Consider the following 13,863-nt stretch of genomic DNA (forward strand, 5'->3'; position numbering starts at 1 on the left):
TTTCTCACAAGACCAAAACAACATGAACTCAATATGTTACAACACCTATCTACACATGTTAGTGTAATGGAAACAGAAGTAAAACAAATTAATTGTTTGAGTCTAGAGAAAATTTTACAACACTTACCGCGTCAAGTTAATATTATAGAAAGGAAGACAAGACAAATTAACTACTTAAACCAAGAAGTTACACATAAAAGAATAGAAGAACAATTACAAACTCCAGAAATACAAGATAAAATAAAAGCAATTGAAGAAAAAATTAAAAAAGAATTATATAGTTTAAATCCCACAGCTTTTCAACATAGAAAATTACATGAAATATCTTTACCATATGAAGATGGGTTTAATGAAAAAGATATACCAACAAAGGCAAAACCGATACATATGAACAAAGAGTATCTAGAATATTGTAAAAAAGAAATACAAGAATATCTAGATAAGGGACTAATAAGGCCTTCAAAATCACCCTGGAGCTGTACAGGCTTCTATGTGATGAAAGCCTCTGAAATAGAAAGAGGTGCTCTAAGATTAGTTATCAATTATAAACCTCCAAACAAGGTATTAAAATGGATTAGGTATCCTTTACCAAATAAAAGTGATTTAATTAAAAGATTAAATAAAACAAATATTTTTTCAAATATATATATATATATATATATATATATATATATAAGTGTTTTAGTTTTCATGTGTGAACACTTCGCGTATTGTAATTTCGCTTTATGCGACTTTGAGCATTATTTCTTCATCGGCCTTCTAGTATTACTATATATATATATATATATATATATATATATATATATATATATATGAGCCTTAGAACTGTCGTAACACCTTGTTATCTTTCACTTTACGGCATATATATATATATATATGGCTTAGGTTAATGGGGTATTACAATTGGTTTAATAAAATATTTAATTAAAAATAATAAATAAAGAAAATTACATAATTATTTTAAAATGTAACCAACTTGATGGAGGTTGGTTTTTATGAAAAAAAAATCAGAATTTAATCCTCTTTTCCTACCTATGAAATCTTTCTTTTTCAATCACCATCAATAAGAAGAAAGAATTAAGAAGGCAAAGGAATAGACAAAGTGAATTTTTCATAATATTATTATCATTATGGATAAGGTTAGTAACTCTTTTCATTTTATTTATGATAGTCATAAATTTCAAGGTCTTTGATGTGAATGATAATTTTATAATGTATATTAGAAATTATATTAAGTCTAGCATAAAAGGAGTGAAGCATCCATTCATCACGAAAAAAGGTAAAAATATTCGAACGCGGTTGTTAAATTAAAAAAAAAAGTTTAAAAATAAATAAAATTTATTATTTTTTGTCAATATTTTTAGTTATCAACTCAATATTTTTAATTTAGCAATTTAAAAATATATTTTTAACTTATATTTTTAAATATTAATCGTTACTCAAAAATAATAAATTTTATTGATTTTTTAAAATTATTTTTAAATATAAAAAAAGTTTATAAAAGTCCTTTAACCATTCCAAAAATGATAAGTACAACATTGTGACCCGAAACAACCCGAAACAAATGCACATTTTATCAAGACTCAAGGTGCATTTTATCCCGTGGATTAATTTTGTTGGTTTAATCCAAGAAAAATTAAAAAATCAAAACCCTAAAAAACACCTTTTATGATTCGGATTCCCAAAACCTCCCTATTGAAATCCTTTATTCATCTTAGTTGGATAATTTACTCTCTTGTAATCTTGCACAGGAATCCTCTTCTTACAAATACATTGGCAGCATTCTTAAAATTGGCAATAAAAATCTTGAATGAGAATATTTGATCTAGGTAACTGTCAATTAATTGAAAGACGCCAATGAAATAAAAAATGAAAAACCAAACAAGTTCAAAGTGAAACGAAAACCATAGAACTATATGCTACGTGTTGAGTACTTGAGTTGAAGAAAGAAGAAGCCATAACCCCTCACTAATCTTATTTGTCTTTTTCTCTCTCTCTCTCTCTCTCTCAAACCACCATGCTATTACCACTACTGTTACACCTTCTACTACTCCCCTTCCTCTTCTTCACTCCCTCTTACTCCACCACCACCGCCACCATCGGCGTCAACTACGGTACCGTCGCCGACAACCTCCCTCCCCCCACCACCGTAGCCACCTTCCTCAGATCCCAAACCACAATCAACCGCATCAAAATCTTCGACACCAACCCGGACATCCTCCGCGCCTTCGCCGGCACCGGAATCTCCATAACTGTCACAGTCGGAAATGGCGACATCCCCAACCTCTCGAAGCTCCCAGCAGCACAGTCATGGGTCTCAACCAACATCCTCCCCTTCCACCCAAAAACCGCCATCAACCGCATCGCCGTCGGCAACGAAATCCTCGCCACCTCCGACAAGGACCTCATCGCACACACCGTTCCTGCCATGAAAGCCCTCCACCAAGCGTTAACCCTCGCAAACATCACAACCGTCCAAGTCTCCACACCACACTCCCTCGGAATCTTAACCTCATCGGAGCCTCCCAGTTCGGGTCAGTTCCGACCCGGTTACGACAAAGCAATCTTCGCGCCAATGCTCGACTTCCTCCGCCAGACGAAATCACCATTCCTTGTCAACCCATACCCGTTCTTCGGAATCGACCCGAACCGACCAGATAGCTTGAACTGGGCTCTGTTCAAACCAAACGGTGGCGTTTTGGATTCCGTAACCGGTTTGAACTACACGAACATGTTTGACGCTCAGATGGACGCGGTTTTCTCTGCGATGAAGAAGTTGGGATATGATGACGTGGAGCTTGTGGTGGCGGAAACGGGTTGGCCCTCAGCGGGTGATCCGGGTCAACCCGGTGTTGGTTTAGACAATGCGGCGTCGTATAACGGGAATCTCATTAGGCATGTTAATTCTGGCAAGGGTACTCCTCTTATGCCTAATAGAACATTCGAGACTTTTGTATTCTCTTTGTTCAATGAAAACCTTAAGCCTACAATTTCGGAGCAGAATTACGGGTTGTTTAAACCCGATTTGAAACCCGTTTATGACGTTGGCCTTTTGACCCACCAAGAGGTACGCATTTTTCCATGCATTCAATGATGATAGCTTCTGTTTTAGACTTTTTGCTGATGGAATAGTACTACTTGTCTCCTTTCTTACTTTTTACGTCGCTTTTGACGATAGGTTAATAATGGTGGTGGTTACTGATTAATTAGTAGTTAATAAAGATTAGTGTGGGTATAATTAACATAGATTGATTGAATGATTAACTCACTTATTTGTTTAAATAATCAAACAACTATCCTTAAATAAAACTCTTAAATATAACTCAATTTTAAGATAGATCAGTGTTATCATACTAGAAGTAGAAGATACATGAGAGAGAGAGAGAAAAAAGGATTAGTTTGGGTGCAAACTTAGTAGTGTGCTACTGTGCTTTATACAGTAGTAGGTTGCCAGCTTTTGCTTAGAAATTTGAAGGGAACAGCAGCATATAGCATATCTTTTAGGTGACAGATGAGAGAATCTATCGTTTTTCAATCTATTTTTATTTTTTGATTAAAATATAGGTTATCATTAGTACATTGGTTGTAACAGTGGTTATATAATTGATATGGAAATAAATAATTATTTGCATTTGGTAGCAAAAGGTTAAAAAGATGACCCGCTTTTTTTGATTCGGGGGGTCGAAAGGTGAAAAAGGCACATGCTAAAACATAACATAACAGTGGGATGTGAAACGTGCAGGCAATGGGACCCACAGCGGCACAAGGACCTTCATCATCGGGTTCTGGTGTAGGTTCGAGCTCAAAGAAGTGGTGCGTGCCGAAAACAAACGCGAGCGAGAAACAGTTACAGGCCAACATTGACTTTGCTTGTAGCAGTGGAATAGATTGTGGGCCCATAAAGGATGGTGGGCCTTGCTTCAAGCCCAATACGGTGAGGTCACATGCCGCATATGCCATGAACGCTTACTTCCAGGCATCTGGTCGCCACGCTTTTGACTGTGATTTTGGCAACACTGGAGTTATTGCTTACACCGACCCTAGTAAGTGCTATCAACAAAATAATTTTTTAAAAATATTATGGGAATAAAAAATTAAAGAACCACTCAGATCAAGACGTCTAAAATATCTTTTTTTAAAGATATTTTTTAGTAACTAAAATTTAACACATATAATCGATTAAACCATATTATTTTTGTCAAAATTAAGTCAGACAAATTAATTTGATCGAAAAAATAGTAAATCAAATCTTGAATTAGTCTAAATTAATATTATTTTTTATAAAAAATGACTACAATACCCTTATTATAAAAATGACTAAAATACTTTTATATATATTAATTTTAAAAATCCTAAATTTTAGTCTCTTATTTCTCTGCCATTACAGGGTTAGGATTTAGAATTTTCAATATATATATATATATATATAATAAGAATATTTTAGTCATTTTCTATAAAAAATAATTAATTTATCTAACATAATTTTGATAAAAATAATACGGCTTAATCGATTATATATATTAAACTTTAATTAATAAAAAACATCTTAAAAAAAACGTTTTAAACGTATTTATTTGACTATCTAAATTAATTTATATATGTTATTATACATATATTTGTCATCATATAAAATTAATAATTAATATTATTAAATATTTTAATATATTTAATTAAATTATTATCTAATAATATTTAAAATAGTTACGCGTAAAATTTTATAAAAAAATATTATTATTGAATATAAATATAATATTGGCTGATGTGACAGGTTATGACACTTGTACATATCCGTATGCAACTACTGCCACCACTACTGCGGCGGCTGAAGGACCAGCTGCGGGGCTAAAGGCGAGAAAGTCCGATTCTGGTGACTCAATTAAACTTGGCGTTTCAATACTAATTAATCATGTGATTTCTTATTTCATATGTATACTATTTTATTTTGTTTTCTGAGTTTTTTTCTATTATTGTTTATGTCATTCTAATAATGTTATGGATTTGCATAGGGTCCAGGGAGTGCTTAGTAGTTAGTACATAGGTTTAGGGTTAGAAGTGTGAGGCTTTTTTTTTTCCTGGTTGGCTTCAATTTTCTCCCATTATCAATTAGCTTGTTAACCTTATTATATTATAAGGTAAATTGATTATTCTTTCGGCCATAACGTTAATCATATATGGTTCGATTGGGCATCCATGGAGCCACGAATGGAGGAAAGAGGCATAAAACAGGGAAATTTGAGACTGACAATTAGCAGACTATTGTCTAATTCCTTCTTATTTATTAAACTATTCATAACTTTTCTTTTTTTTCCTTTGTGAGCTGATTTAAATATGAAATTCTTAATTATCAATAGAACTGTTAGCTTTTCTAAGACTGAGAAAGGATTTGATCTTTCAAGTATTTGTTTGCGACGACCAGAAGTGCATATAATATTTTTCAAATCATATTGGCACAATTGGAATACCGAACAAGAGCTGGATTTATCACTGTTGAAACTAACAGAGAAAAATTGATATCAAACAGAGGAGAAAGAGTTCTTTTATTCATGCATTGAGTATAAGAACTAGAAGTTTCTTCAAAATTTTCTGGACCTTGTGAAGCTTATATACAGAGGCTACCAAACTAGTTTTCTAATTGAATCGTTCAACGTGTCATTCTGTAGTTGTTCACTTCAACTTATTTCTGATTAACTAATTCAATTACATATTACATTGACATTCTCCCTTAAGTTGTCAATGTTGGCATCAAAATTGACAACTTACAACCTTGAACCATTGACATAGAAAAAAAAAAAAAGAAAAAGGAAAAAAAAAGAAAAAAGAAAAAAGAAAAAAAAACTGTAAAAATGGTAGTAGCTTTAGCTATTGATAAGTAGTGGCAACGTGAAGCACTGAAGGCTGATCAAGAACAAATTAAGTAGATAAATCATACATTTCTCCTCAAGTTGGGATTAAAGATGTCCAACAATCCCAACGTGGCGAAACCTGCGTTGAATGGACCTAACGCTAGTGGCTTGGTGAGAATATCTGTATTTTGATCCTTGAAAGAGATTGGAACTTGGAAGATGTTTGATGAGGCCCGTTGCTTCTCTCTTTCTATGTGACAATCCACTTCAATGTGTTTTGTTCACTCATGAAAGACTGAGTTGGCAGCAATATAGCAGAACTCTTTATTCGGCTTCGGATAATAAACGTGCCAAGGTAAAAGCAGTATCCTGAGACAGAGCGGCTTGTATCTGAGCAAGAGGCCCAATTTGCATCAGAGTATCCAGAAGGCAGTAGGTCAGATGCTGCATCAAAGAAGAGACAAGTAGCTGGAGATTGCTTAAGGTATTTGAGGACACAAATCGCAACTTGATAATGAGCAATCATTGGGCAATCCAGGTAGGGCTAAGCTTTCCAATTGCAAAGGATATGTCTGGAAGGGTTATGTGAGATACACCAAGCGACCAATGAGTCTTCTATAGGAAGGGATATCACTATAAGCTAGTGCTGAATTTTTTGTTAATTTTGTCGAATAGTCTATTGGGGTTGAAGCTGGCTTATAATTAGTCATTCCATACTCCTCCAAAAGTCTAGAACATACTTTCGTTGGTGTATGGCCAAGCCTTTGCTGCTCCTAGCAATTTCAAGTCCTAGGAAAATTTTCAGGCTGCCAATGTCTTTGATCTTAAAAGCTTCATATAATTCAACTTTGACATGCTGAATTTCCTGTAATATTGTCACCTGTGAGAACCAAATCATCAACATACACAAGGATTGCAGTGAATTGACCATTGAAAACTTTTGTGAACAAGGAATAATCATGCTTTGATTGAGAGTAACCGAGACTAATTAGTTTAGAGGTCAACTTGACATTCCATTGCCTACTTGCTTGCTTAAGGCCATATAATGATTTTTGAAGTTTACAAACCATTTTGAAATTGGGAACATCGAGGCCTTCAGGAACTTGCATGTAGACTTCTTTATCTAAGTTACCATGGAGGAACGCCGTGTTTACATCAAGTTGTTGCTGGTGCCATCTCTTGGCAGTAGCTAAGGCAAGCAAAATTCTGAGTGTGGTTATCTTAGCAACAGGGCTGTAAGTGTCAAAAAAATCATGATAAATAACAATAAAAATCCTTTAAGTGAGACAAATTATGATATGAAAGGTAACTAGAAATTGGATACCTGATAAGGGATGTGGCAGCTTGATCAAGGGAGGTTTGGAAACAATAAAAATCCTTTAAGTGAGAGGGTGATTTACGTTCTCTTGTGGACCTTCGAAGATTTTGTGGAGTTGAAACTTGTTGAGGCGTGTGAGTGAGATGAAGTGATGAGTGTGTAAGTTGATGTTGTGATGATGCTTCTTGGTGATTTTGTGCAATTGAAGATTCTGATGATATGTGACTTAGTGGAGCCAAATGTGAGTGTGAAGTGGGTGTTGGATAATAACAAAGAGTGTATCAAAGGTAGGGTTGTGTGTGCCAATTAGTGTGGGTATATGCATGGTATTTGTAGTGTTAGATGTAATAGATGTAAAGGGTAAGACATGTGATGAATTCATATTTGATGATAAATTTTAGTTTGATTTAGGTAGATTTCATCATATAAATCTATATTTATTCAACTAAATAGCATGCTTTTATATTCTTTCTAAATTATGTTCAATTGTGAAAACATGCTATTTTGTGCTTAATTTAATCAATTTTATTTCACTTTCATTCCGTTTGATACCTTAATATTTTTTATGAGTGATTTCAAATATAATAGGTTGGAATGGCTTGATAAGAGTGGAAGAGAAGCATACAATTAGAAGAAAACATGAAAAAAACAAAGAAGAAGCACACAGCCAAGTGTGCGTACGCACAACATCCTGTGCGTACGCACAAGAGGAAATCAGCACGTGTGCGTACGCACAAACCTGTACGTACGCACAAGTCTCAGCACGTGACTTCATTAAAAAGTCATGTGGCTCGCGTTTTGGGAAGCTTTTTGGCCCATTTCTAAAGGCCTTGGAGCATATAAGGAGGCTAGCAACACACCCATTCATACCATACAATATACAAGACACTTAGGCATATTTGTAGGCAGTTTAGGGTAGTTTTAGCTTAGCAATTTTTTAAGGGTTTAATTAGAGTTTATACTACAAGTTTATATTTTCCAATTTTGATCTTGAATTCTTGCTTATTTTTATTGTAAATATTTCTTAATTTTCTCTTTTATTACATTACTTGTTCTATACTTTCTTACATTTTAATTTCTTTTATCAACACATATATGATTTTTCAATTTTGATTTCTAGTTGGTGAATTTGATGATTGTTGGTTATTATATGTTTGTTTGAGTTACCCTTGTTAATTTTGATCATTTATTGCTCATAGTTTCAAACATTTTTTCAATTTTGTCATATTTTGTGAATATGCCTACCATGTGTTTGATGAAAATGCCAATTTTGATTATGGGATAAATTTGCATTACTTGGTTTGGAAAAAAATGAGTATATGGGATACTAGAGTCATAATGTTCGACATTTAGTGATAATTCTTAAGTTGTTAGTTATTATTGTTTCCACTAACGCTAGCTTTTTACTAAAGTAATTAGTAAGTTAACTAGGATTCGTGAATTAATAACAATTATGATCACTTGACCTACTCTTCGATGTTAAGGGTTGACTAGGTGAGATTAATCCACATAATTATCATAGTTGTGGTTATGGCAAGGAAGGGATTCTGTAACTCATCCCAAGTCAAGGTTCTATTTATGTTTTGAACCACATTTCCATCATTTTAAAGCTTTACTTGTTCATATTACATAAATAATTATTTTATTCCTTTATTAGTTTATTAATTGTAATTTTGATTGTTCTTTAATTCCTTTAATTGTTTGCTTCAATCATTGGAAACCCTCTTGATCTCACAACCAAAATTATGCTCTTATTGTCACTAGTTCCTAAGAAAGAGGACCCGAGGTTTAATTACTCTCAATTATTTTTATTTGAAAATAAACTCTGATGGTGGAAGTTGGTTGCCAATTTGGTCTATACTTGCAACGGAAGTTATTTTAAGTGGAAAAATCCAAACCGGTGCAATTCTCCTTCATAGAAGGTTACATCTCTAGACACAAGTAGCTCAATAGTTTTAATATCTAACACTAGGAATCCTTTGGTGCCTTGTTTAAAACAAAAAAACACACACTTTCTAGATCTTGAATCTAATTTTCTTCTTTGAGCCGTAAGTGTTGAAATGAAAACCAAACATCCAAACACTTTGAATTTTGAAAAATCAGGTTGTGAATTATGTAAAATCTCAAAGAGGCACTTGTGTTTTAGTAATGTGCTTGGAACACGGTTAATGATCTCAAAAGCATAAAGTAGTGCTAAATCCCAGATTCAATTTGGTATTGAAGAATGGAATAAAATTGCTCTTGTCACTTGTAAAAGATGCTGATGTTTTCTTTCCACAAAACTATTTTGTTGAGGAGTTTCAAGGTAGAAATTTTGGTGTAAAACTTCTTTTGATTTATAAAATTGCTGCAATTGAAACTCCTTTCCATCATCAGACCTAATGCATTTAATGTCACTTCCAAATTGAGTTTTTACAAAACTAAAAAATAGTTGAAAAATGACAGCAGTTTCTGATTTTAGTTGCATGGAAAAAACTCATGTGAACCTGCTGTAATCATCAACTAAAGTAAGAAAATATTTATGGCCACTTGCAGATGTAATGTTTATAGGACCTCAAATGTCTGCATGGACTAGTTCAAAGCATGCAATATATTTGGATGAACTTGAAGGAAATGGTTTGCGTTTATGCTTGGCATAATGGCAGAGATCACAAAGATGACTAGTAACTTGTTTATTGAAACTAAAGTTCTGAATTGAATTATACAATTCAGATATATGCAACAATTTATTGAAAAGTAAATGGCCTAATCTTAAGTGCCAAAGCACATTAGGATCAGTGTGTGAAAATGCAAGTGATTGTATTGAAACATTTAGTCCGTTTGCTGTAACATGTGAAGAATATGATTGTGCTAATTGGTATAAACCTCCATTGAGATTAACTGCTCCAATCCTCCTCATTGTATGGTAGTCTTGTATCTCACATCCAAATTTATTAAAAATGAATTGGTAATCAATTAACTTAATGAGACATGAGACTGAAATGAGATTTAATGCAAATTCAAGCAGGTATAAAACATTAGTGAGATACCATGAATTTGAAAATTTTACAATACCTGAAATGAATGCGATAAGGATGCATTAATTTGGTAACTTGACTCTAATGGGTTCAATATGTTTGTATGAATAAAATGCATTAATATTAAAAGTAACATGCACTGTCGCTCCTGTGTCAATGACCTAAGAGTCAAAACTCTTTGGTGAAGAAATAGACATGTCCATTGAGTTACCTTCATGAGAAGGGTGATTATTTGTGGCCAGAAAAAATTGATTCATACTTTGAGGATTAGTTGTTGTCTGCTGATGTAGGAGTGCCAATATAGCTTCCTTTTGCCCCATGGTAAATGATGCACTTGAATCATTACTGTCCTTGTACAACCCGAGAGTATTACTGCCATCAACTTTGTCGATCTTGGCAGTGATTCTGTTTGTGGATTGAATCATGCGTTGCTTAAGGTGAGGGGGCATGCCATGCTTCTTATAGCAGGTATCAACAAGGTGACCCATTTTTCCACAAAAAGAGCATTGCTTTCCATGACATTTTCCTCCAAAGGCTCTCTACCTTTACCACTTCTATTGTCTCGTCCGCGGTCTCTTCCATGGAAAGCTGATGAAAAATTGGCTTGCTTATCAACGGCATTGAGCAAAGGTTTCTGATCGAGTTGATTCGTTCCATGAAGCTGTCTTTCTTGTTGTAAGAGTGAAGCAAATGCAGCATCAACGGTTGGTAAGAGCTTCATCATAATCAAATTGGAGCGAACCACTGAGTATTGATCATTCAATCCTCGAAGGAATCTTACAACAAATGTATCATCACTATAACTTCTTATAGTTTTCAACCCACAAACACAGCTAAAGGATCCTGCACATGCAACAGGTATTGGTCGAAGATCCTCCAATTCTTCCTAAATACATTTCAGCTTCGTGAAGTAGGACATGACAGAAAGATCACCCTGCTTGAAGGTGAAAAGTTCTTCATCCAACTCAGCTATCTGAAACACATCGCCTTGATAGAACCTTTTCTTTAATTCTTCCCAAAGTTCGTAGGCTATTCCATTCCATACGACACTGTTTGCTATCTCCAGACTCAATAAGAGAGTGAACCAAGAAACCACAAGATAGTTACAATGATCCCATGCATTGAATGTGGAATCATCGTGAGCTGGTTTTGGTAAAAAACTATCCACAAAACCTAGCTTGTTCCTCAATAACAAAGCCATTCGTATATAGCGTGTCCAATTGCTATAATTCTTGTTATTCAAAGTAGAAAGAAGGGACTGGTAGGGTCTGTAATTGGATTCATGGGGCTTTGAGTGCTTGCCGCTTGAATCACATTCTGGACTACAAGATTGGCCAATGTTTGTAGATCTAGGCCATGAAGAGAAGGGTTTGGAGTTACCTGATTTAAATCCATCAAATTCTTGAGCTACTAAGTCATTGTAGAAGATGAATCAATACTGAGTAGTCTTCTTCTCTAGAACTTGTGATCGGAACATACCATTTCATGCTTTGAGAATATGCACAAACGATAACATTCTCATAAGCTCTATCGTGTGAGTTGAAGAAAAGAGAAGAAAGATTAGGTAAGACAAAGAGAGGAGAATCAATCGAAGAAGAAGAGAAACAAGGTGTAGCTGCATTGCAATGGCAATGGCTCACTGCACTATATTGAAACTAACATAGAGAGAAACTTATATGAAACAGAGGAGGGAGAGTTTTCTTATTCATGCATTGAGTACAAGAACTAGAAGTTTCTTCAAGATTTTGTGGACCTTGTGAAGCTTATATACAGAGGCTACTAACCTAGTTCCCTAACTGAATTGTCCAACGTGTCATTCTCTAATTATTCACTTTAACTTATTTCTGACTAACTAATTCATCTATATATTACATTGACAATTACAGCAACACAATAATTAAATAATTAAATATAATGCATTTTCAATTAAAACCAAGTTGAGTCAAGCTTAATAAAAGAAGCTGGCTTTTCTCTTTTCTTATTTGGTGTGATTGAGTGTATGTTGGAGACTTGAAATTTAGTTGACCTAAATAAAACGGGTGTATGTTGGAGTTTGGGACAAAATGAGTATTAGAAAGATATAATTGCTAATATGTTTTTTTATTATTTTTTATCAACTTAAAACTTTTAGATAAATATATATAATACGATAGAATTTTTATGACTAAAAAACCGAATTTGATTATTGTTATTAAAAAAATTAAGCATTAAATTAAACAAACTAAAAAGAAAAAAATATGGACTATTTGAGACTTTTACATAAAAGACATATTAAAAATATAATTATTTATATATTTATTTTATAAATTTAAGTTTTTAAGATAAATAATTTATAAATACTACATATCTAAATTATCATTTTTGGATGAGGCTTGTCTCTGCTGGTGCCAATTACATTGCCTCCTAATTAGTATAGTGTGTATAAAGGTATTTGTATATACTAGACAAAAAATATAACTTGATTATTATTTGTTAAAAAAATAAAACTGAGTTATAATTATAGTTCTGAAAACTGGATCGAATCGGCCAGTCAAACCAGTTTAACTGCGAGTCAGATAGCAACATGGTTTAGTTTAGAGTTAGAAACCAAAGATCTCAAAATCATTTACAAACTGTTGAACCGGTCAAAAATCGGTCGGTTGGATTGAATCGGAATTCGGTCGGTTTAACAAAAATGTCGTCATTTGATGTGAAGGGAAAAAAGAAAGCGTTCAACTAGTTCTTCTTCTACTCTCAACAAGGTTTCAATCATTATTCCCCATCCCGAAAACACAACCCTAGGTTTCGATCTCCCCCACCACCACAAGGAGTGCGCCACTGTCCATTGCATTTAGGACTTCAGGGACCACTGTTTGCCCGTCCGTTTGTCCGCGCTTCTCCGTCATTGAACAATCGATGCGACACTGCGTCTTCCTCGAGCTTGGCATCAGTGGTCTTCATTTTCCTCAAGCTCGTCATCAGTGGTCCGTCAGTAGTCATCACGGTCGAAGTCTCTGATAAACCGCTATTTTACGGTTTATTTTGTATTGAATTGAGCGGATTTTATCCATTATTCTCACACTTATGCATATAAATTGCGTGTTTTACATTTTCCTTCCTAATTCTGTGATATCGTTGAAAACATATTTCCTAGGCCTTTAAATTGTCAATTTTTAATTACCCTTTATTACCATTCGATGCCGTGATCTGTGTGTTAAGTGTTTTCAGGCTTTATAGGACGGGAATGGCTTAGAAGACGGAAAGGAAGCATGTAAAAGTGGAAGAAATGCAAGAAAATAATGTTTTGAGAAGCTAGCAGCGACGCGTACGCGTGACAAGGATTTTTGCCAAACGACGCGTACACGTGACAAAGCGTCACATGCTGTATTTTGCAGAAAGCATTGGGGGCGATTTCTGGGCTCATTTTTGGCCCAGTTCTAAGCCCAAAAACACAGAATAGAGGCTGCAGAGTGGAGGAAACATAGGGAACGCTTCTCATTCACATAATTTTAGGTTTAGATGTAGTTTTCTAGAGAGAGGCTCCTCTCTCTAGGTTTTACGGTTTCTCTTAGTTTTAGGTTTATTTCTTCTCAAATTCATATTCAATGTTACTTTAATTTAAATTTCTTCTACTCTTATTTGTTCTAGTACTTTGGTTTATCTACTTCTTTTGTTAATTTCCTTATGTTGCCAATTTAGTTTATGA

General features: G+C 34.1%; 1 protein-coding gene across 1 annotated transcript; it reads left to right on the plus strand.

Moving 5' to 3' along the window:
- Positions 1–1,540: 1,540 nt before the first annotated feature.
- On the plus strand, positions 1,541–5,304 carry LOC112796666 (glucan endo-1,3-beta-glucosidase). The gene is made up of 3 exons (XM_025839227.3): positions 1,541–3,067; positions 3,743–4,043; positions 4,769–5,304. Exons 1-3 carry the CDS (start codon positions 2,018–2,020, stop codon positions 4,951–4,953), a joined length of 1,536 nt encoding a protein of 511 aa, XP_025695012.1. The 5' UTR covers positions 1,541–2,017; the 3' UTR covers positions 4,954–5,304.
- The last annotated feature ends 8,559 nt before the right edge of the window (positions 5,305–13,863 follow it).

Source organism: Arachis hypogaea, chromosome 4 (assembly GCF_003086295.3).
Source record: "Arachis hypogaea cultivar Tifrunner chromosome 4, arahy.Tifrunner.gnm2.J5K5, whole genome shotgun sequence".
NCBI lineage: Eukaryota > Viridiplantae > Streptophyta > Magnoliopsida > Fabales > Fabaceae > Arachis > Arachis hypogaea.

Excerpts from the sequence above, each read along its gene's own strand:
- LOC112796666 (XM_025839227.3), top strand. The coding sequence starts at position 2,018 with ATGCTATTACCACTACTGTTACACCTTCTACTACTCCCCTTCCTCTTC. Across the intron at positions 3,068-3,742 it reads GCCTTTTGACCCACCAAGAG|GCAATGGGACCCACAGCGGC; the intron begins GTACGCATTTTT and ends TGAAACGTGCAG. Across the intron at positions 4,044-4,768 it reads TATTGCTTACACCGACCCTA|GTTATGACACTTGTACATAT; the intron begins GTAAGTGCTATC and ends CTGATGTGACAG.